The sequence below is a fragment of the Thermobia domestica genome, chromosome 2, assembly GCF_964235325.1.
Source record: "Thermobia domestica chromosome 2, izTheDome1.hap1.1, whole genome shotgun sequence".
NCBI lineage: Eukaryota > Metazoa > Arthropoda > Insecta > Zygentoma > Lepismatidae > Thermobia > Thermobia domestica.
Genome location: NC_137455.1, coordinates 370,951,880 through 370,977,293, shown reverse-complemented (window position 1 = coordinate 370,977,293; position 25,414 = coordinate 370,951,880). Strand labels below are relative to the sequence as shown.

Here is a 25,414-nt window from a genome sequence, read left to right as displayed (position 1 = left end):
TCAAGATGGCCGCCGTCAGGTATACCCTTACTATATGACTCCCCCCTAGTCCTAATATATACCCATATATTTGTTATTCATCTTTTGTCGTTATAAGAGGTCTTACAGAGCTTTTACCTCCAACTGTATGAAGACTATTCTGTACTTCCATGTGATGTTCTCGTAGCTGTATCTCCTAAACCCCTGGAGCTTCGCACCTACAACTTCACTGAAATACTGACCACATTTAGTACTACTTGCTCATATGTGTCTCAGTCAGCAACTCGATTCACCCAAACGTAAGGTTTACTTGTCAGTAGTCGTTTGACATCATTTACAAATGAGGCAACCATTGTCACTATTCTTTCTTCAGCAAAAGCCCCCAAGGCAGCACATGGTGTTTGTATTAAGTGATTGTAACGCCCATACGAAGAATACTTGCGTTAATAAGTCGTACGCATCCAGAATTTAGATACACCAGCATCTGACAGGAGATAATCCAGACCATTGAATTCAGTTTACCGTATGGACGTCGAAGAAACTGCCAAATAACCCGACCCTTCCCTTGAATATGTTGTTCTCTTACGAGACGTATTTTTACGTCTGAAAGAAGAAGCAAATAAACAAAACCTTCGCTATTCGAATGACAGCAAGCCGCATTGTGTTGTGGCGAAATGGAATGGTTGAAAACAAAATGCAAAAATCGCACAGCACATCTTTGGCGACTACTCTCGACAAGCCCTAGATACGGACAAAAATATTTTTTTTTTTTAAATTGACTATAGTCGACATTCGAATTTTCTTTTTCGTCGACAAAAGTCGACTTACGCAGTGAAAATGTTTTTAAAAAAAATATATTTTTTTTAATCTCTGCTGTAACTTATTTGCAGAGCAAATGCTAGTCGCGTTGCTTCAATATAACCGACCATCATATTTACGACCTATCACACCTGGGTAAGGCGTCGCACACGTCAGTATGTTCACCTTCGTTGATATTTCGCAAGATCCTGCGTCGCTTGGTGTATGGATGAAGGCTATTTTGTTGTAGTGCTTCCCGAGAAGTGGTTCTATCATTTTGACAGATATTTCATGTCTCAGGGCGATCTGAGGGGTAATAACAATGGGATCGACTTGCCATCAGCTAGTTACGCAGTATATCATGTACACCGTTATCTGTGTGAGGTTTTGTCCGTAAGAGATCTTGCCTTTTGCTGAATGCGGGACAAAATTGGCTTGTAACGAAAAGAATGATGTAAGATTGTTGTTCCATGGATATTGTTCCATGTTCCATGGCCACAAGCAACATCACTTTGACCCCACTACCTTGCGTAGTACGCGCTGTCTTCGGTCAAGGTGATCGAGGATATTTTCACCAATTTAAGTACTGTTTCAGGCGTGGTTCGTAACAGAAACTCGAGGTTTTGAGCATAATGGCGACTTATTCAAAGAAGTTGTCACCTTCTCTCTCATAGTGCTACAGCAAGTTCAAGTTCTACATAGTTGCGTAGAGTTGACATTTTGGCACCTCGATAATTTGATGGAATATTCACCGCACTAAAACTCTAAATCACCAAGAACATATTTGCATAGTTTGGAACACGGTTTTGTGGCATATGTCCGCGCCAAATTCTCAAACAGTCTATCAGTGTCCACAGTCTCTAGCGTGGAAGATACCAGCAGATTTGTTTGGTTATCAATCTAGGTCGTCCTGAGCGGCATGCATGCTTCCTGAAAATCTATCACATCGCACTACTATTTGATGTGACAACCCCTCTTAACACATATTTCGCTTAGTCCCTAAAAGCAGTGCTGTGCAGTTCGAACTCCCACTACATCCATTTCAATTTTGATTCATACATGTTGTTCAACTTTCGTCGGGTCCCTTGAACCTCTACTTCATTTTAATATTTGAGTGAATAAGACGCAACTGTTCACTTGCCATGCTTTCTTCTTAACCTTTCGTTACCACCTACCAATTACCTGTTGCCATCCTCGCACGTAACGTAAATGTTGCCATTGTTTTTGTCCAGCTTATGTACAATGGATTTTTTTTATTAAATGTTGATTATTTGCCTCGTAAAAGTGTTCAATGTCTCTTTTCTTACATTTGAGGAATATGAACAAAAATAATATTTAAAAACAACGGTGAGTTCTTAGCTGTCTTACGGGTCGCGAAATTAGCCGAAAGAGAAAATTTGGAGGAAAATTTTGGCAAAAAAACTACAATCCTTACGTTACAGTTCCATGTGAATAATGTAATTTGAAAAATATGTAGTTCCATGATAATTAGAATAGAAGGATTTAGTAAAGATATACTTTAATAATCCAGCAAAGTATGCTACGTGAAAGTTGGTAGCTTTGTCGTCCACATAATGTAAAATGTTTTGAGATACGCAGTGACTACAACATAAGTGCTTCTATGGTTCGTGAAATTTGCAAAAAGAGAAATTTCGCCGAAATTCCCCTCCATTTGAGAGTTTTTACGTCACAGTTCTTATGTATAATACACACCTCTACAAGATCTACACAACTCTACACAACTCTACACAACTCTACGCTCTAGCACACAACTTGATACAAGATTGTTACTGATTTACGAGACAAGTGAATGGTATGTGATTGACACTATTACGGACATGAATATTGCAAATACCATAACAGATAGAAGGAGCCTCATCCACGGACGAAAACACAATGAAGAAGGTTGGGTACGACGTTACATTGTTGGATAAACTCATCTACTCCTGCTCTTATTTTTGAAGATGAAGTGGTACTTGTAATAGGCGTTCTCTATCCCACAACACTTCTATTGGACCCTTCTACGGTCTGTTAAAATTTGAACCAAAAGGTTAGAATTAGAATTTATTTATATATATGTGAGTACAAAACAGTTACTTAACAATCTTTATAAACGATTCAAGGAGAGGCCAAGCTTCTCTTGTTTATGGCTCTCCCTTCCAGAAATTATTTAGATATTATAGGATGGCGGGTAAATACTTAATACATATAGATATCACATAATTACATGAGGTTTTAAATACTTAATAAGTTTATAATAATAATAATGATACACTAATATGATATTGTCTCAATTATCAAATACTCTTTCAGCTGTTTTTTCTTAATTTGCTAAAAGTTTGTAGTTCACTGATACTCAGGGCAGGCCTGTATCCAGGGGGTCTAGGGGGCGCCCCCCTAAATTTTTGTTGGCCCCCTAAAATTTTTCACGGTAGGCTTGCAAATGAACTATAATATGGTGATGAACTATCATATGGTTGGTTCGCCCCCCCCTAAGTTCAATCGGGCCCACCCCCTACATTTTTGGGCTGGCTACGGGCCTGACTCAGGGTAGGACGTTGCAGGTCTTAACACATCGATACCTGATACTTTTGATACCATAACTTAATCGTGGTCTTGTTTTCAAATTCTTTGTTTGTCTTTGCACATGTACTAACTGAGTGCTTTATTTCAACAAATTGTGGTGAAAAATATAATTGCATCTTTCTTGAGAATTCTCTGCACTAGGCAATTTATCCTATAAAAATAAAGTTTGTCTAATTTTAATATGTTCAGCTCGCAGAATACCAGTTCTGTACGCGAAAGAAAAAGTTCCTTTTTGGATTAAAAGATCCAATATATTTGAGGTAAAAATTTTCTTGTAGAGAATCTTATATCTCGAGAAATACATATAGTGTAGCCAAACCAAAACTATCACTTAACTCAGTATGATGTGCTTATTCTGTAAAAAAAAAAAAAAAAAAAAAAAAAAAAAAAAAAAAAAAACGAAAAGGAACCGTTCAAAATTTTTGTGGCCCCAGATCAAAAAATTCCATTCGATCAAAAATTTTATTGTACGCTCCATATATGGAGAACTACATATAGCGTAGTCAAACCCGAACTATCACTGAACTCAGTATATGTTTATGCCGTAAAAAAAATACGAAAACTCGACTTAGGGTCCGTTCAGAAATTTTGTGGCTCCTAATCTAAAAAATTAAATATATTTCATTCAATCAAAATTTTTCTTGTACGCCCCATATCTGGAGAACTGCATATAATGTAGCCGAAACAAAACTATCACTTAACTCACCATGACCTGCTTATCCCGTAAAAATAAATAAATAAATAAACGGAAATTCGATTTAGGGGCCGTTCAAAAATTTTATGCCCTTGATCCAGAAAAAAATCCAATATATTTCATTCAGTCAAAAATTTTCTTTGATAATGTAAACATTAACCTAGTGCGTCCCGAAACTTTTCTGATTTCAGAACAATGTTTCTCCCAAATGAAATGCTCATCAAACCAAACACCTAGGTATTTTATGTTTTCAACAACTGTTACTTTTTGAGAGCTTATTTTAATAGGATAGTTATTAATGTTTTGCATTTTATGTCTTTTTCTAAAGAATATGTGCTTAGTTTTATGAACATTTAAGGTTAATTTATTAATTTGAAAAAATGTGATAATCTATCCAACTCAAAATTAATCGACTTCTGTATTGTTTTAAACTCTGGCCCTTTCATGAATATAACTGTATCATTGAAAACAGTTAAAGAGACGCAGTATATAAGATATCAATATATTAAAACGCGATTAAGTGTATTATTATTATAAATTAAATGTTATCAATACGAACCTGTATGTTAGAACAAATCCTTAATGAAATTCTATGTACGATGTTTTTCTTTTTTAATTTAACGTCTTTCTCAGCAGTGACGCTATACGAGACGTGAAGCATGAGCCATATGAGCTTCCACCGGAAATCGAACCCGGATCGTATGGTAATCTATAGCTTTGTGTCGACATCGAGTGTGTGTAGGCGTATTTAGCAAATATTTTGATAGTACACGTTAGTCTTAAAGCTGCCAATACCTACCTGCCACCGAGCCTGACATACTAAAAATAATACAAAATTTGCCATTTTTAATTTTGCTTGTTTTTCATAAGTGAAAGGAGATAGTGAAATGCAACTTACCAAAATCATAGCTAATGTTATTCTACGACAGAAAATATGAACATGAAGATTTTTCAGTGTTGCCATCCATGGAAATTACAGTGTTGCCAGAATAACATTTCCCCCAAAATCAAAGTTAAGGCATCGACTAGAGGAACGAGTTCAACTGCATTTGATTGTGTATCTTGTTGTTTTGTATTCTGTGAACTACTTTTTAAATAACATTATTATTTCATTTTAATAACTTATGTTAAAATTATTTTGTTTATTACAAACTAAATACAACTATTATTTTTAAAAAAATAGTTCACAGGATACCAAAACAACATGATACATAATCAAATGCAGTAGAGTTCGTTCCTCTAGTCGTTGCCTTAACTTAGTTTTTTGGGAAAATATTATTCTGGCAACACTGTAATTTCCATGGATGGCAACACTGAAAATTCTTTAGGTTCATATTTTATGTTGTAGAATAACATTATCTATTGTGGTAAGTTAGATTTCATTATCTCCTTTCACTTAAAATAAACAAGCAAAAGAAATATGGTAAATTTTGTGTCGCATCGAATTTGGAGAAATCTATTAGCGTCTCTGTAGCAATTTACGATTTGTGTATTCCAGCAGTAGGTGCTTACCACACCCATCCGCACTCTTTTAATAGTTCAGAAATAAAAGAATGATATTATGATTTCTTAGTCTAATTTTCTAGAGAACACAAAACACCACTTGTGTTCTCTAACAAATGTTTTGAAAACGGCCTCGTTTCCCATCCTTAATTCATCTACAGTATGCCAATGAAATCTTAATTGAATGGGAAACTTATGTTTAAAGAACGAGGAGTACATCAACAAAAATCTATTCCACTGAGTGATATTTACTAACTACTATTCAATTAAGTAGAAAAATTTTAGGAGTCTCTTTTATTTTTGTCATATTTTGAAAAATGTAGAGAAATGTGGGAGCGATAATGAGTAACCAAACACAAAACTTTCACAAGACATAAATATTTGAGGACCTCAAAGTCAGATAACGCAAAAAGGCAGGAAGATATTGTCTCATAAACTGTCCGTTGTTTTGTCCGACGGTCAGTTGATTCATGACTTGTGCACAATAGCGTAGCGAGGATGTGTGTTTGAGGGGGGGGGGCAAGTGCTGTTATAGTTACATATAGAAAAATTACAAACCAAAAGTATATAAACATAAAAATATATTAAAAAATTACAAACATCAAAGTACCAAAGTACATTGTCGGATCTCTTTGCGGGGCCGGCCCCTCTAGGTCCCTCCTTTCCCTACGCCACTGCTTGTGCATAGAGAAAAAAGAAACGATGTGGCGTACGTAAAAACGTAGGTTACATGCGTAAATCCTGTAGATTTGGACTTAAAGTACGATTATATGTAACATCTGCAGCAAGCATATAACTGAAAACATATGTTTTATAATTCTGTCCGTATAAGTGTTCCATCCATATGTACTTTTCGTATGACTGTATATAGGCAGTAGGGATCTCATATGCAGATGTATGTATATATAATACATAGCTGACGTATTTAACATACTTATGCGTATGCAATATAGCTACGGAAGATTGCCAAATATAGAAAACTGTTGACTAGTTTTTGATGACTGGATAGTATTATTAGTGAAGATATGAAATGTGAACGTGAAATAAAAGCAGGTATATGAATAGCAAAAGAAGCATTTAGGAGGAAGAAAAGACTATTTTCCGGGACTTTGAATAAAGAGTTGAGAAAGACTCATGAAATGCTTCGTGTGGAGCATGTGCTGTATGGGACAGAAACATGGATATTGCACAAAAATGATGAAAAACGACTGGGAATTTTCGAAATGTATATTTGGAGAAGAATCTAGAGAAGTAGCTGGGTCGAACGGAAAACGAACAAGAGGCTGTTAGAAATGGTGGTGGAGAATGGAACAATTATAGATATCGTTAAGAAGAGGAAGAGAAACTGGTTGTGACATTGGCTAAGAAGGAACTGTATCATGACCAAGAGACCAAGATGTTAGCGGAGGACTATGGAGCATGGAAACTTCTCAGTTGCAGCAAATGATCTGCCAATAATTGCAGAACACGTTGATTATGTTGATAACGATCCTACATCCCTACTATCGCTAGAAGCAAAATATAATTAAGTTTAAAAAATAAACCACAAAAAATAAAATTTTAATGGTGGTCGCTGAAACCTATATACATATAGTCGAGCCGCCACTGATAACTAATCATCAAAAAATTCGGGCGAGGCAAACTGATAGCTAACTAGTCTATACTGGCATTTTCTTGCTTCTACTACTCTGATAGATGATAGAGCAATCAGGGCTCAACATCGGAATCAATCTACAAAGATAAGAGATTTAACATTGAACCATACGTAACCACACCGGATTGACTCAGATCAGTTATCCACCAATGACTAATCGTAATAATAGTAATAGCTTGATACACCATTGTTCATTGTTAAATGCAGTGAGCAAACAATGAAATAATAATATTACAATTCTTTTTTCCATCATGTATATAAATTGATAGAAAAAGAATCAAGTTTATATTTCAAAAGAAGAAGAAGAAGAAAAACCAATAGGATTTTTAAAATGACGTCAATGTGATTCATTTCTTGAAACAATAAAAAAAGCAAGTTAAAAAATAACATGAATTGAAATCCAGACAAAGAACTTAAAAATATTCGTAAACATTATTATTAAACACGCTGAATCGATTATTCATTTTTTTTTCTATGTAAGAATTCATAAAACTTTGCTGTGAATAATATTTGGTGACCATGTCACCAATGCCAAGGTACCAGGGCTATAACAACTTTATAAAATGGAACAAGCAATATAAGAAAACTTGATTTGATTCTTTAGTTTATCTGTTTCCAGGTTGTTTCACAGTCTTTAAATATATTTGCGATAAACTAACGAGAATGTTCCCTGCAGTGTTACAATTAAGGATATACATCACAGCAAGTCAATAACAAGATCCCTCTAAATTTCCTTTGGCCTGTGTCCGCCCAGAAACAGGAATGTCTACTTTTATATCTATTCAATGCAGAGACGTTATTTTCCGAGGGCAGGAGCAATTGCCCTCCCTGAGTTCGAGAAATCCATACTTTTTAATCGATGTGAACAGTACGATCGAAATATGGCCGCGGTGGCTCAGTGGTAGAGCGTTCACCAAGGTGACCAGACGTCCCGTTTTAGCCGGGACAGTCCCTTATTTTCAACCTTTGTCCCGTTTTTTTCTGGTTCTCAAACGGGACGCTTAAATGTCCCGTTTTTAAGCAAACATGACCCAGGTGTTCCGTAATTATTATTCAAAATATAAATGGTCAATGCTAATTCTACACTCATTGGGAAGGTTCAGCCGTGCCTAGAACTTCTGAATATTCAAATGAAAATTGAGTGTTCTGTGGTTCAAGTGGGAATCGAGTGGTAATTCTGAGTGTTGAAGTAGTTAAAAGTATATTTGGGTAGTACTTAAGTTAGAAACGCTGCGTTATCATTCTTACTTGTGTATTTTGTAAATTGAAAATATTGCTGAGTCCCAAAATGCAATGTGGAAGTCACTCCCCCCCCCCGTCACCGATTCGTATGCGTCCCGTTTTTAAAAGTAAAAGTTCTGGTCACCTTGGCGTTCACCCCCTGGTGCATGCGGTCCTTGGTTTGATCCCAGCTCGCGCCAAGTGAGCTTTGTAGTGCACAGACACCGTGTGCTTGGATTTTCTCGGGATTCTCCCGTTTCCTCTCACTTTCTTAATTCTACCATTTCGTTCATTTCTCATCACCACCGTCTCGTTTAGCCTAGTCGGCATAAACGTGGGACGTAAAACTTAAAGTACGATCGAAAGTTCGAGCACTCTGTTGTTTTTTTTTTTTTTTTTTTTTTTTTTTTGAATTTTCCTCCGTCCATACGAAACTATGTTTATTGGACTGTTTTTTAAAAAATAAACAACTTTGTTCATTTAAGGATACAATTTTTTTTTAAGTCTTGTTGGCATCGAGACAAATTTATCCAAGAAAGTTCCTTGGCAATAAAAAGATAACTAACATCATGCATTGTTTGATGATGCATCATTTTAGTGTCACCTAGTGGTGCGTGTGTGTATGTGTGTGAACCATTGTCAGTAACTTATTATTTATTTATTTTTTACTTCAATGAACATTTGTGTACGCGCTATTCACCTGTGTCGTAATACGGGCAAAATTGGATGCAAATTTGTGACAGGCGATTTTACTGTTTTCATTCGCGTGAACCATTTGAATAGTGTGGGGAACATGCAAATACACTAAAGTACGGATTTAAAGTAGTTAACTAGGAGTCGAAACACGCGTTCAAGTAGCTATTTTGGGAGAAAGTGTCTTTTTGTGTGTGTGTGTGTGTGTGTAAATAAGCAATCAGTGATCGGGCTGGAGCAGTGTGTCGGATTCTTGAAAGGTAGTCACAAAGTGATGTAAATATTACACGAAAATAAACCGATCGTCCCAAAATAACAACTTTTTAAAGGAAGTTTACTGGAAAAAACAATCAAACGGAATAGATCACTCCAGAAGAACAATAGAACTAGAACCCTATGGAAAAGCTATTTTCAGTCGGTTATCAAATAGGACGGTGGCCCAACGCTTTCAGATCTGTGGTTTTTAGGGTAGGATTGCGGTAAAGACGCATTCATTACGAAAAAGTATTCCTGGGCCAAGAATAAAATAAAGACATGAACGGCGAACAATGGAAGAGTCAGTTTGGACCGATAAATCTAAATTCCAACTTTTCGTGTTCCAATGTTAGAAGATTGGGCATCGTCGTCCCGAAAAGCACTTTTATCCAACACAACCTAGATACTTGATTTTTCAACAGATGTAGAAGGGAAATCAAGAAATAAAGATAACGGAGCTAGTTGTACTAGAATTGCAAACTGATATATTGAGATTGAAACTCGATATTAAATCCTATTAAAAGGATTATAATCTTTCCTTCTCAGTATAATTGCTTTACATTTTATTAATATAATATATTTAAAAACAGACATAGCGAGATTGTTTTTGTAGTGTTTAGGCCTTTCTGGGTGTGAGTGCACTTTGCTTCCCTTCGTTGTTCATGATGGGGTACCATACTTAAAATCGGGGCTTTTAAAATTTGTTCTTTCTAGATAAAGTGGCGCGGCAAATGATTCCATTGCACGGAGGGGTGGCAAATTGCCTAGGGCTGGTCCTTGTTAAATTTAGTTCTTCTTAATTTTTTTTTTTTTTTTAATGTTTCTCACGTTTCAGGATCCCAACTAAAGGCAGTATTTGTGAAAAATGGTTGTCTTGTTTGCATTTAGAAAGTCATATCTAATTTCTCCTCTTATATCCCGCCATATTGACAATAATCTCTCCTTAGTAAAATCTTGTATTGGTATGTGTAGAGGGGACGGCTTGTCCTGGTTTCTATTAATCTCTTTCCCTAACCACATTCTCAATAGTGCTTCAACTTTTATCTCTAGTTAATAGGCGACCTAAAAATGGTTCATTTCTCTGGCTGTCAAGAAGAGAAGAACCGATAATCACACGGTCCTGTCCATGGGCGCCGATCCTGGGCGGGCCGAGGGGTTCCGGGCCCCTCAAAGCTCATGTGGGCCCCCGCATTGTATTTATGAATATACAATATTTGGCATAATTTGAGTGCAATTTGTCTGAAAATCCTCATATATATGCCTTCTGCATCTGAATGGGCCCCCCAAATTTACAGAAAAATCAGTGCCCTTGGTCCTGTCGATTCTTCTCAGACACTTCACATGGAATATTTGAAGCACTTTTTCAAAAATTCCAGTTGTGTAATACGGTCAGAAACTGTTTGCTGATCAACACCAAGATTCTGTTTAATACGAAGAGCATCGTTATCAATCACGGAATGTCGTTTAAAGTGTGGTACATCTTCAAGCGTTACGTCTCTTTTCTTGAGTTTCCTTAACCACCTTCTGCATGGCTTCTTGAACTACTTTCTGCATGTACAGTCAGATAGTGTTCCGTCTCCAAACACAGCACACAAAGATTTATTGGAGTCTGTTGCATTCCCTGTTGGCACTCATTCAGTAGGGAATACAATATTGCAAATCTACCCAGCGACGCAAATCTGTCTTCAACATCATTGTGGGGAACAAATAAGGCTTTTTTTTTTTTTTTTTTTTTTTTTTGGCAAGCGATGCACAACATATTTGTGAAGTTGAAAAATAAATCCTGTGGAGGATCAGGGAGCAGAGTTGTCTTCAACATTGGAAGGCGGGCAGATTTGAGGCTTATTCTGGGGGGACGTCAATTTAATCTCACTTTCCTTTGTGGTAATCGGGCACAAATCATCACATCCCCCCCCCCAAAAAAAAACACATTTCAAATCGGATTATTAGGGGGGACGGTCCCGCCCAGTACCAAGATTGGAGGGGACATGTCCCCCTCATCCCCCAGCATTTGAACCAGTGAATCTACCTTATCATCAGACATTTTATAGGACAACAAATCCTGTAAAAAATGTAGAAAAACCTATTCCCATTTTTAAAGCCATTCAGTATTCATATAATAAAAATACATGACCTTAATTTAATTGTAGAAATTGGTGTGTGGAAGAGAATAGAATTTGGTGTTGCAAAAACGGTCAGTACTTCTCATCAGATCTCATGATAATTCTTTGTTTTAGCTGGTTCATCTCCACGCACGGAATTTATTTACGTGACTCCAGATTCGACCTCTGGGAATAACATAAAATTTAGTGCTGTCTCGTAGAAAGATCAGCGCCTCCGGGAGAGAGTATACGACGGCGACCCCGTACATATAAGTGAGATCGACAGACCAGCAGCGAAGAGCCATCATATTTGGCGCGGAGCGTAAGAAAATTTTCAAGAATAAACCCCTGCATTTCATTTATCTTGAGCACTTTTCATTACATTTTTCCTCCAGAATTTTGCATCCCTTACTTCAGCACCCGAGACCGTCGTCCCCCCGCTCCCCGAAGGCACGGCACTGATAAAAAGTTCGGAGTTCAGCCATCATTATGAGGCAGTTGGAGAAATAGCTACTGTACTGAAATTAAGAGATGGAGAACACTGTTTTAGAAACCCACAAATATTGACGATATAAATGGGACACCCTGTATAACAATCATGTTTCTTTGTTTTCTGGAAAGAAATAACTGAACCTACAAAATATCAAAATTCTGCAAAATACTGGAAAGAATATTTATTGTTTTCTGAAGGTCAATATGATAAAATGAACATTACTTTGACACGTAGGAATGTGAACTACCTGAGAAAAAGCTGATTCATAACCTGCTTACGGATATAAGCTATGTTTATAAAATATGCAATGAAAAACGTTTCAAAATAATCACTTACTGAGTTAGTAAATGTGGAATAACAAATAAAAGAATAAAGAGGTTGTGTTGGGGAGCGGGGCATCCGTGTAGCAAACAAAACATAAACTAAAAACAAGTGTTAGGAAAACCCACGTGATTTTTGAACAGCACAATTAATATTTATGTAAGCGGTTCAGTCTTTTCCGTATAACGGGCAAACCGATGTTCTCCTTCCAGTGCAGCGTTTAATATCGTCACCCTGTCTTTTCCCCTCAGCGCTTTTATACGACAGAGCGTCATACTCTTGAAAGAACTCAGCTGCCACCTTCCTTCGTCCCCCCCTAACCCCCCTAAATCAGTGTGGTTTCTAGTTCTACGATCAGTGTACAAACACACCTCTACTTCAAAGTTTTTCAGTACGCCGGCTTCGGCAGAAGACAAAAGTCTGAATCGAACAAAAGCAAAAAAAAAAAAAAAGCGTAAAAAAACAAAACAAAAAAAATATAAGATTATTAGTTCACTCGTATCAAAGATACCAATTGTCCATCAGTGTGTCTTCGCTGTTCGGTTGATAATAATATTAGTTCTATGTTAATACCCGGCAACGCCGCACACCTTTAGTGTTTTTGATTTTAAAACTAGTCATCATAATGACAATTGTTGGAGTAGTATTGAACTGTTTTAAACGGCGGAAGGATCAACATTTGCATTCAGAAACCCAAGGGAAATATACAGCAACTATCAACAGCAAATCGGGAAGAAAGGATTCTGTCACGACACGAAAAGATCCAGGTTAGTGGAATCAATGTATTATCTTTCGCATGCGAAAGTACTTTCTTCCTTCTTTCCGGAATAATATCAGTTATTCTTGGACAATGGAGAGTGCTTAATTTAAAAAAAAAAATGTTTGTAGACGTACTGAAAGCTAATTTATCTTATCTACGAAGAGGAGCGCAAAATAGGTGTTCAAACACGCGAGCCTGACGCTCGCGAGCTCGGCACTCGTGCTCAATCGGACTCGGGTTTAATAATTGAGCGCGAGCCGGAGTGAGCTCGAGCACAAATGAGATAAGTGAGTGCGAGCCCACGTGGATGCGAGCTCAATTGAGAAGTGAGCAGGAGCCCAAATGAGCGCGAGCCCAGTCGAGGGAGGTAAATGCGAGCCAGGGGGGACGATCGTGGTGATCTCCCCCCCCCCTCCCAGAAGAGGAAGCTTTCTTATTTTATATATATAAATAAAATCCATCCCAAAGTTTGGAGCCCTTAAAAGTAGCAGTATGACAACCCACCTGGTGCGAGTTCGGTCCTGGATTCGCCCCTGGTGCGAGTTCGAGCAAACGCGAGCCCAGTTGTGATAAGTGATCGTGAGTCCAAGTGAGCGCGAGCCCGAATGAGCACGAGCCCAGTTGAGAGAAATGATCGCTAGTGCGAATGAGTGCGAGGCCAGTTGAGACAGGTAAAGCATGAACCCGAGTGAATACTAGCCCAGTTGAAAGAAATGAGCACGAACCCGAGCGAGCCCAAGGTAAAATGGGCCTTCTATGGGGCGCACCTACTGAACGGACCCCTCAAAAATACTTCCTAACTCAACAAACATTTGTATACTTTCTTAATAAAACTATAATTGTTTAACAGGGAAACGATTGATGTAGTGTGAAAGTTTGATCTTACATTTCATCTGTACTTTTTCTCTTATAAAAAGATTCATTCTTTCCGAAAATATAGGTGGAAAAATTTTACAATTACTTATCGCCTTTTTGGGTGCAGAATAATAACCGTTCAATACTACATGCACATAGTGGCTTGTAGTACGAGAGTCCCCCTCCCCCTGGCTTCGAAACTTGGACTCCTTCCAACAAAAATTTCTGGGTTCTTGCCTGCCTACGAATGTAGGCCAGTCAATAATAGTTTGGTTTATCTTTGTTGCGGGACACGGTCTTTGTAATTAGATTGAAATTTGATCTTCCGCTTCACCACAGGCTACATCAGATGTAGATTTAAATGGTTAATGGACTATTTAAATTTAACCTTCCGCTTCGCCACAGGCTACATCAGATGTAGATTTAAATGGTTATTGGACTATTGAAATTTAACCTTCCGCTTCGCCACAGGCTACATCAGATGTAGATTTAAATGGTTATTGGACTATTGAAATTTAACCTTCCGCTTCGCCACAGGCTACATCAGATGTAGATTTAAATGGTTATTGGATTATTTAAATTTAACCTTCCGCTTCGCCACAGGCTACATCAGATGTAGATTTAAATGGTTATTGGACTATTGAAATTTAACCTTCCGCTTCGCTACAGGATACATCAGATGTAGATTTAAATGGTCAATGGAGTTCCAACAACATACCATCCCGCGGAAATCGAACTTAACGTTTCCAGCACGGAATTCAAAATTAAATGTTTCTGATTTTACGTGCTGGGACTATGTACAGTACCTGGTATACGGTTTGCAAATAAAGTCTTTGTTTCGAAATCTATGAAAAGAAAATCAATAAGATCCGAAAACTTGAGGCCAGGGGCGTCATTTAGGGGGGCAGGGAGGGGCATTTGCCCCCCTGAGTTTGAGATGTATATAGATTTTATCAATAGAATAATAGTAAATCAGTGAAAAACGCTAAATTTTAATTATATCAAGGGGTCTTGCCCCCCCCCCCAAGCAAAAGCTGAAATGACGCTCCTGCTTGAGGCAGAGCTGTGAAGAACATTGGATGAAAATAAATGTTACAGAGACAAAATCCATGGTGATTGGAACGGAGAGTAGGAGGGAAGAAAATAAAATAGAATAAGCGAATAGTGTTCAATATCTGAGTACTATTTTAATGATTACATGAAGGAGGAATTTAAAATAAAAGCAAGGCTTGGAATGGAGAGAGAAATAATTAGGAAAAAGAAAAGGCTATTTTGTGGGTCTTTGAATAAAAAATTTAGAAAGAGACTTTTAAAGTGTTTTCGTGTGGAATATTATATTATATGTGGAACAGACAAGCGATGAAAAAAACTGGAAGCTTTCGAAATGTGTGTATGGAGAAAAATGGAGAGAATTAACTAATTCGAGTGGAAAATGACTGAGATGTTAAAAATGATGGGGGAGAAAAGGACAATTTTAGCTGTAACTGAAAAGAGGAAGCAAAACTGACTGGGATATTGGTTGAGAAGAAAATGTACCGTAAGAGACGTGACAAAGTGTATGGTGGCAGGAAAGAGAGGGAGGGTATGAAATATTTTACTGTTGATGGATGGCATCAAAAACAGAAAAATCATACGTGGAAACAAAGAGTTTAGCTAAAGATCATGGTGCATGGAAGCTTCTCAATCGCGGCGAATGACCTCCCAATGATGGCAAAATATCTTTGATGTTTATTATTATTATTATTATTATTATTATTATTATTATTATTATTATTATTATTATTATTATTATTATTACTATTATTACACGCAGGTTGAAAGAAACGAATGATTAATGAACTGAGTGATTATGAAATAATGGGGCAGTGATAATGTGGGAGAAAACTGGAAAACCACAAGCATGGCGGATCTAACCGGGAGCCGGGGTGGCCTAGCTCCCAATTTTTTGAGGTACAAAAATAATTTAAACTATTATTTATATATTTTTGAAAGTTTACAGTAAACTAATGATATCCTTATCATAGTGTGGGTTCTGGCTGCCCTCTCCCCAGTTTTTTCCTTGTAGATCCGCCACTGACCATAAGAAAGCTCACGGACACGACGTCCAACACAAATTCACATGGAATGAAATCGAATTAACCCCACACAGCAGAGGTGAGCGTTCTACCTTAATTTTCACAGATGAAATTTGAAGAACAAGTAAAATTTGGATTTTTTTTTTTTTACCAATACAATGTTGCTTAATGAGGGATCCTAACTTCATAGTTTGTATCTTAGGCAAGTACCCCCCACTGAGAGTTGAAGTCTCGACCATCAGCTACCTGAGTACGAAAGAACATTTGAAATTTAAATGGACAATGTCGTTGCTATACATTTTTTGAGATAATCCTGTTTCCTACACCTGTTTTCTTGATTCCACCTACTCGTGCTCGTTCATCATCAAGGATGGTTACCTCGGATGTAAATTTCAGTAGTAGTTCGGATCAGAATCGATACAAAATGAGGCAAGCGTTCTCCTTCCTGACAAAAGAGTATTGTAATGTCAAGTAGTATATACATAAGTAAGCATTCTTTCCGGTACACCTAAACTAGCTGTCTCCCAAAAACATGCATCCTATTTTAATATCATATTCCATTTCAGATAGTATTGTGGTGTAAAAGCACCTTAACTCCAACTAATTCCTTCGTCAACATTCTCTTGCAATTTCCGTCAGAGCCGGCTTTAACATGTGAAACACGTACACTTGCACGGACCGGTAACATCTGTCATAACTATATTATTAAAAATAAAATATTTCTTGTTGGAAACAGACTTCATGATGATGGTATTAAATTTATTAAGCTGACCTATTTGGATACTACATTCATAAATCATGATAAGGTCGCATTAGTTTGTCACATGGAGAGTGCTAAAGCAAATGGTTAAACAAATCCCAGCATGAATTACTTGATTCTTGTGAAACACAAGAACTCAATTCTCGAACGGTAGCGAACACCTGTTCCATTTAATTAGTTATGACGGTTTTGATATGAAAACTAGTCTTCTATTTGTCACAAATAAGTTCCTTATCATTGAAGGTGGAAACAAGTTTCTTTTTTTTAATTAACATACATAAAAGGAAAATCAGGAAATAAAGACAAAAGAGCTAGTTGCAATGGAATTGCAAACTGATACATTGAGATTGAAGCTCGATATTGAAATCTATAAAAAGGATTACCATCTTTCCTCTGCAGGCGTGTTTGCTTGATTATTATTTAAGGATTAAAGCAGACACAACGAGATTGTATTTGTAGTGTTTAGGCCTTTCTGAGTGCGAGTTTCTCTTTCCCTCTCTTTCGTTATTCATGATGGGGTATTATACTTAAAATTGTGGTTTTTAATATTTGCTCTTTCTGGAGAAAGTGGAGACGGCAAATATGCCATTGTACGGAGTGGAAAAATGTCTATTGTTTTCATTCGTCTTTCTTAGGCTACAGGCAATGGCAAGCGTGATAATCTTGTGGAGGAAGGGCTTATTATTTCTAAAAATAGCTCATTATCATAATTATAAAAATGCTTGCTCAATTAATAAGAAACGTTTACCATTTCTCGAAAGAAACTTGAGGAGTATACGCTCCGCATTCGACTCGACACGCTTGGTACAGGGCATAAGCATGATATATAACACTGAAACCCAACAGAAAGAATTTTAATTTTGTTGTTTTGTAGAAAGCGTCCTTTAGATTCAAATGCAGTTGCGGCGGCTTGTGCAATTCACAAGAGCACGTGAACCACCAAATATCGTGCGCTGTTTGTTGCTCCTTAATATATTTAATAATAGTATTACATCGTCGTTTTGTTTCTACTCTCAGCTTGCTTTAACCCTTGCGTATATGCATTCCATCATCACACCAGGTTCTCAACAGAGTAGTGAGCGTGACAGACTTCTCTGTGTATAGTACAGAAGGGAAGCGCGGACAGCAGATTGGAGGAACTGTGGTCTCCTGACGTTCAAATCAGGATTTGAAGGAGCAGCGTTGACAGTTGTTGTTGATTAATTTCCAACAATGTCGCCCTTTAAACAATCAAAGACTGGACTGCAACTTAAAATAGAAGAATATAGTAATGTATAACTCATTCTTTCAATCAGATCTACATTTCATTTTATCTCAATTTCTTGTAATGAAAATAAACTAATCTAACAAACAAAATCACGGCTTCGGAGGTCATACAGAGGGGAATGGGAGATTTAGAACCCTTTCCCGGATATTCTCAAGTTAACGCAGAACAATAGACTCCCTATTAAAATTTTATTCATTTTCAAGACTTATTTTTAAGTACGTATAATCTCTGATTTTTTTTCTTTAGGCTACAGTTTTCCTGCTTAAATAAACTAAATGTTTGTAAGAAAAGATAATCCATAGTTTTCTGGATTGCTGAGACGAACAGTGACACTTCCGATTCCATCTAAATTCAAATTAAACCCCATTGCTCTTTATGTCCAAAACGAAACGTATTCTCTCTATGCGAAGAACGGGCAATCTGCTAGTAATATTTAAAATTATAATTGATGAAAAGAAGCACCATTTTGTTGTCAGAATTTAGTTTTTTCTCACGCTTTTGTGCCATAATGTTCTACTGAATGAACGTAATGAAACTTGGCAAACTTTATTCTCCAGTTATTCCGTGTGTGACTGGCGGTTTTTTGTGTGATCATTTATTTTCTTCCGTTAATGATTCTTTTTTAAAACTCCAGAGTACAATTTACGTTCCTTGTTGCTTTTTTTAAAAAAAAAAAAAATGTTCACAAGTTTGTGCATAAATAACTTATTACACTAACATGCAGTTTCAAATTGCAAAAATTTGACAATGAACATTGATTGCACAGTTATTCAAGCGCCATTAGTCTATTTCCCTCTCATAAAGAATTTTGTATTGGTGTTGATGAATATAATTGAAAAATCTCATATATGCCGTCAATTTTGACGAAAATTCCCTTTATCGATATTCAAAATATTATAATTAAAAATTCTCACGAAATGCGATTTTTTTCAATGGTTTAGCATCACTGATCCAAAAACTGAAATGTGCTCAATTTTCAAGGCTCTCTTACTGGGAATCGAAACGAAAGTCTTTGCACCGGAAGTGCGCGCACTAACCGCTAGACCAAGTGGGAGACCTAAGTAATCAAACGTCACAGAAAGAGTTTTTGAATCGATTAGATTTTGAATTTAGCGTCCCTTTCAGCAGCGAAGCTGTATGAGACGTGGGCCTACTGCTTAACGTAGAATCCGAACTACATGAGCTCCCGCTGCAAATCGAACCCGGGTTTCCCACGCCAAAAGTGTGTACGCTAACCGCTTAGCCACGAGTGAGTTCCTGAAGAGATTTTAAAAAGTAGTATAGCAATTACCTCCGGTTTCAGGGGTCCCTAGTTCGATCTCAGGCCGTGAGAGTTTCTAGTCAACAACATCGTGTCTGTGGATTTCTTCGAGGTTCTACAATTGCCTCTTACATTTTCATTCCACCAATTCTTTCGTAATCATTTACCTAAGTATTTCTGTAAATCATGCAGCCCTTTTATCCAAAAAGACAAAAATAGTTTCTGTAAAACTAGAAAATGAAATGAAATCTTTAAGTTTTACGTCCAACGCTTATACCGGCTAGGCTAAAGAAGACGGTGATGATGGGAAATGATTGGAATGAATAAAGTGGAAGGAAACGGGAGAACCCCGAGAAAACCCACGCACGCTGTGTTTGTCCACATCATAGCTCATTTGGCGCGAGCTGGAATCCAACCTAGGACCCCATGCAGCAGAGGTGAACGCTCTACCACTGAGCCACCGCGGCCCAGTGTAAAACTAGAGATTTCATTTCATTTTTCTCAAAAGTCTTTTTGTGAATACATAGAATTTCAATGACATGGCGTGGGTTTTCTCAGGGTTCTCCCGTTTCCTCCCACTTTCTTCATTCCACGATTTCATTCATTTCTCATAACCACCGTCTACTTTAGCCTAATCGACATAACTGTGGGACGTAAAACTCAAAGCTTTCATTTTATTTCATTTTTCAGTGACATGGGTAATAATTAATTACAATTTCTTAGTGTATGGGTCATGTTGACCCGTCTTTAACGTTCCGAGGGTTAATGCTCTTTCTGGTCTCTGTAATTGAAAACTTCAAAAAGATTAAAGTAGGACAAATACAATTGGCACGTGAAGATCTTTCTTACACGTGAGCTTTGTGTTTCATGCAATTGTGTGCTACGCGTAGCTCCTTTCACAAATATTGTTTTAGATTATGTCACGTTCCGAGATACAAACGCTTCTGTACATTGCATTATTTTGACAGGTGAAGAAGTTGTTTCAATGCGAACTCTAAGAGACCACGCTATAAATAGAAAAAAAAGAAAGGATATTAACCTCTCAGAACCTTATGAAACCTTGAATTTTGTTTGGTTTTCGGCGAACATTTTGAAACAAAACACTGCTACCAGTGGTTTCTCGTTTTGGTAGCGATAACAGGTGATAACTAGTTGCTTATAAATCTCGTGCAATATTTACTTTTTTAAGCCTTAGTTTGCACTTTAAACCATGCAAGCTACTTTACTGCCCCAGTAATTTCAAACACACTAATTGTTGTTTGGGTTTCCATATTTCCGAAGCAAATTGCGTCCAAGAATAATGGATGGCTAAAATATAACACACACTTCTACTTCCGGTATCATTAATGGCAAGAAACACTGAAGGATTTTCTTCCCAATGGAACACAAAAGAACAAGACACGAGTGAATTCGCGAACACACACAAACCTTAAAGCACATCATTTTTCATATAAAACAAATATTATTGACCCACATTGCATATTTCTATTTACTACAGTCAGTGGCGTATTTACGATTTTGTTTCGGGGAGGGCTTTGCTAATTTTCGGGGGGGGCTTTGCCTGCAAATGTGAAAATTCTGCAAGATATTTCATATACTTTACTATAGTAAGTAAGATTTCGGAAGGGGGGCTTAAGCCCGGAAGTCCCCCCCTAAATACGCCACTGACTACAGTAAATACTGCACGAAGATTGTTGTGTGTAAATAAGCAAATCTAATATAATTTTCACAATTGGAGCTCCTCTGTTACTAAGCGGTTAGAGTACGCGCCTTTGGCGTGGGAGGCCCGGGTTCGATTCCCGGCGGGAGCTCATGTGGTTCGGATTACACGTTAATCAGTAGGTCCACGTCTCATATAGCCTCGCTGCTGAAAAGGGACGTTAAACTCAAAATCAACTCAACTCAACTCAATTTTCACAATTATTTCGAAGAACCGAATCCTTTCCAAACCTATGACGAATTTGCGTTATATTGACTTATGGACTTTATGGTACTTTTTCTTTAATCCCTTTAAGTTTTGGGTTTTTCAAGGTAAATTATACACTTTCAATCAAGCAGGTACACCATCATGCCTATTTATTCCAGGATCATGGTTCGGATTTCATTCTCTTCAGAATAGAACAGCCTTTCAAACGGTATCGTTCACATTTCCCTATCGTGTCCCTGAGGTGGGAAATTTTGGGAGAAATCAGGACTTTTTCTGATTTTTTTTTTTTTTTTTTTTTTTACAAATTTTGAGCATCTCTGTACCCCCTGTGTTAACGCACAGATCTCAAAAACAAGTGAAAAATACCAAGGGGTGTACTAATATGTGTACAAAATTTCAAGCTTCCATCTTGAAAAGTAAGGTGGAAGAAATATTTACCAATGAACCCCACAATGCTCCAGATTACCCCAAAAGACCAAGATGTAATTTAAAAATTTCCTGATACATCAATATTTTATCTTAGGGTCATGTTTTGTATTTCATTCTCTTCAGAATAGAACAGCCTTTCAAACGATACCATTCACACGTCTCTATCATGTATGAGAGGCGGAAAAATCGCGAGAGAACTAATTTTTGTTAAGAAATATCCCTTTTTTACCCTTTTCCTCTCTGGACACCCTGGGTTAACGCACAGATCTCAAAATCAACTGAAGAATACTAAGAGTATACTGAATGTGTGTGTACAAAGTTTCAAGCTTCTACCTTGGAAAATAAATTTAAAAATATTTGCCAATGTGCTAAGAATATCCTCACAATACCCCAAAGTCCCGCATAAAACAGGATCTCAGGTAAAAATTTCACGAGACATTCCTATTTATTCTAGGATTATGGTTTATACCTCATTTTCTTCAGAATATTACAGTCTTTCAAGTGGCACCATTCACATGTTTCCATCATGTATCTCGAAAAAGGGACCTTTTTTTTTCAAAAAAAAAAAATATATATCCCTTTTTTTCTTTTTGCCGCTCTGGACCCCCCTGTGAAAAAATTCTGAAAAATACTAAGGGGTGTACTGACTATGTATAAAATGTCACTCTTCTAGGTGCAAAAATAAACCCGCAAAAAATAATAAAATGGACATAGCAAAAAAATTAAAAGTTACGTATGACGTCATCATCCAGTAACATACGCAAGAATTTATTTCGGGAGGGCTCCAAACTCAATATGAGGGCATTTCATATTAAAATTCCTGAAATTGCCCCTAAAAATTAGGCTAAATTTACACAAAAGTTGAAGTTTCGGTGGGGGTCCGGACCCCCAGGACCCACCCCCTGCGTACGTCCCTGTCATCATCTCCTATGTCTCGGCACAGAAAGACACGAATCCACATGTAACATGGTCTACAATGCCTCAAGGCTTGAAAAAAAATGAAGTAAAAAACTTTATTGGTATTTTTTTAATCGAATAATAAAGACCGTACCCTATCATCTAAAATAGGTGATAAAATTTAGAAGGGTTAATGGTGCCATCTTTTGCTTACCTGCGCTATTTTTGTTTTCTACCCCTACTGAACTATTAGACTTTCAAATTATGTTGTGCATCAGGGGTGTCATTTGACGAGGGCAGGAGCTATTGTCCTCTCCCTGACTTTGAGAAACACCTGTTTTTTTAATAAATTGTATGTTAATATAGTAACTAAAATTGTGGAACTTAATATTGGTGAGCAACCCTGCGCCCCCCCCCCCCCCGGGAAAGTCTGAAATGACACTATTGTTATGTATAGGTATCGAAAGTCATATTGAACGGCTATATCTGTCTGGCTGGCTGGCTGTCGGCAGCTATCAGATCAAATCAGTAAAAGATATTGAGAAACTATTTCTTGCAATTGATTCAGCATCCAAACAATAGGCTCCATTTTCATCCGTTGACCATCTCTTCAAATTGAAAGTGGTGTAGAGACGCTCAGTGGAAGTGTGCTTGCTTATGGCTCGTGGGGTCCCTAGTTCGATTTCCGGCCAAGTAAGTTTGTGGTGGACAACATCGTTTCTCCGCATACTCCCGTTTCCTCCTACGTTCTCATTCCATCAATTATTTCGTCATCATCTACTTACCTTACTCATCCGTCTCCCTTAGCCTTTAGGACGTAACCGTGGAACGTTAAATCAAAAGGTTTCATTTCATTTGATAGAAGTGGTAGAGAATTAATCACTTCAGGTTTCAACGTTAGTCACCATAGAGCCTGAACGGTAGCAAATAGTAACAATCGGTCTTCTTGGAATCAGTTCAGCATCTGGAGAAAAGTACCATCTTCACTCGCATATCTCTCTACTAAATTCGATAGTGTTAAAAACTTACTACTTTTTCGGCTTCAATGTTGATATCCACAGAAGAAAAACGGCATTTTTTTAAAAATCGATTCAGTGATCCATCTACTCCGTTAGCCCCACATTCAAACCTCAAATGGTAAAAATGAACCATTTCCAGTTTCAGCTTTGATCACCATAGAGCAAATATTTCTGTACGGTAACAGATAGAGAGAAACAGATTTTTGAATCGATTTTGCATCTGAAGAAAATATACCTGATACAATCCTTATCTCTATTGAAACCGGAAGTGATACAAATTGATAACTACTTCCGGTTTCAATATTGATCTCCATAGAGAAAAGGCGGTAAAAGATAGCGAGATATTTTTTTCCTTTTACTTTCGAGCCTCGAAAGGAGAGAAAAAAGTTTGGTGATCGTAAAACAAATCGAATTCGAGATTTTAACGGAATTACACGGTTTCATGATCCATAGATACAAAAATAAATAAATAAATAAATAAATAAAATAAAAAATAAAATGGTTTGACATCTGTTTGTCTGTTCATTCTAATGAATGCTAACTTAGAGGCCATATCGTTCAACGTACCTCAACCCTATTTTAAACTTTAAGGTTTTTATGTGATCTTCCAGAGAAATTTTTTCGAATTTATTTTTTCCCTTAAAAATAAGGGTAGATCATTAAGGGTATTTTTTTTTAAATGCGACTTTCTCAAAAACGGTTCTAACGACTTGGTTATATTTCTTAAACCAATTTTCCTAAAACAACCTCATCGTATGGTATAAATCATTCTTCTGGGAAAACTCCAGAAGGGTATTTTATTGTTAGGACAAATTTCGTTTAGGACAGTTTTCTCAAAAACGATTCATATGATTTTGTTCATAATTCATAAATAAATGAGGCGCCTAACATCAAAAGCCGCTTTTTTTTTTTACCGAAATTGAGTTACATATCGCTTGTTATATGTTTGATCTAGAGAAATTCCATGGAAACAAAATTTTGTTTAAAAGATTTATTATCATTATTAAGTATTCTGCCTTTCAGCAAGTCCTGTGACTACTGAAGATTTTTTTTTTTTTTTTTTTTTTCAATTTTAGATTTTGGCTTGGAAATGTTTATTCCACTTTTGTCGATCTTCAGCTTCGTCTTTTAATTCCCAATATTTTCTCCTATCTTTCAACTCATCGATTAGCTGTGTTCTTCTTCTTCCTATTCCTCGCTTTCCTTCCATCTTTCCTTCTATGGTGTATGAAGAAAACAATTTCTTCCAATTCAATTGGCCTTTCTACGAAGGATGGTGGCTAGAAGTATCCTCTTCTCTCCTATCCGTTTTAAAACATCTTCGTTTTTTGCTCTCTCTGTCCATTTTATTTTCTCCATCTTCCTCCAACACCACATTTCGAAGCCTTCCAAATATTTCTTCTCTAACTTCCGTAATATCCAAGTCTCTGAACCATACGGTCCAATGCTCCATATATAGCACTTGACCAACTTCTTCTTAAGTCTGCCTGCCTGCTAGTTAAGAGCGATCTTTTCTTGTTGAATGCTTCTTTAGTTATGGCAATTATTGACCTGATCTCTTTGGTGCAGTAAGCGTTTCTCGTCAAAATACTTCCCAGATACTTGAAACGATCGACCTCTTCAAGTTCTCTTTGTTCTACTCTGATCCGTAAGGGCGTATTTCCACGGGATATTCTCATGACTTTCGACTTTTCGATGTTAATTTCCATTTCATACAGTTTTCCAGTGTCAACTATTTCGTCAATTATCTCCTGTAGTCCTCCTTCGGTTTTAGCTATTTTTCTATTTCGTGCTTAATATTTCGTACTTAAAAAAAAAAAAAAAAAAAAAACTAGTTCAGATATGGGACTTTGTACGCGCGTATA

General features: G+C 37.0%; 1 protein-coding gene across 2 annotated transcripts in view; it reads left to right on the top strand.

Moving 5' to 3' along the window:
• The window catches only part of LOC145678839 (synaptic vesicle glycoprotein 2C-like), a 198,861-nt gene that overhangs the window by 59,406 nt on the left and 114,041 nt on the right, over window positions 1-25,414 (top strand). The window contains exon 1 of one of the 2 annotated variants that reach the window (XM_081749396.1): window positions 12,501-13,066. The exons of the other annotated variant lie outside the window; for it this stretch is intronic. Coding sequence (XP_081605522.1) covers window positions 12,925-13,066 — 142 coding nt within the window. The 5' untranslated portion in view covers window positions 12,501-12,924. Of the gene's footprint in view, window positions 1-12,500; window positions 13,067-25,414 lie in introns of those variants that run through there. 2 annotated transcript variants of the gene reach the window in all.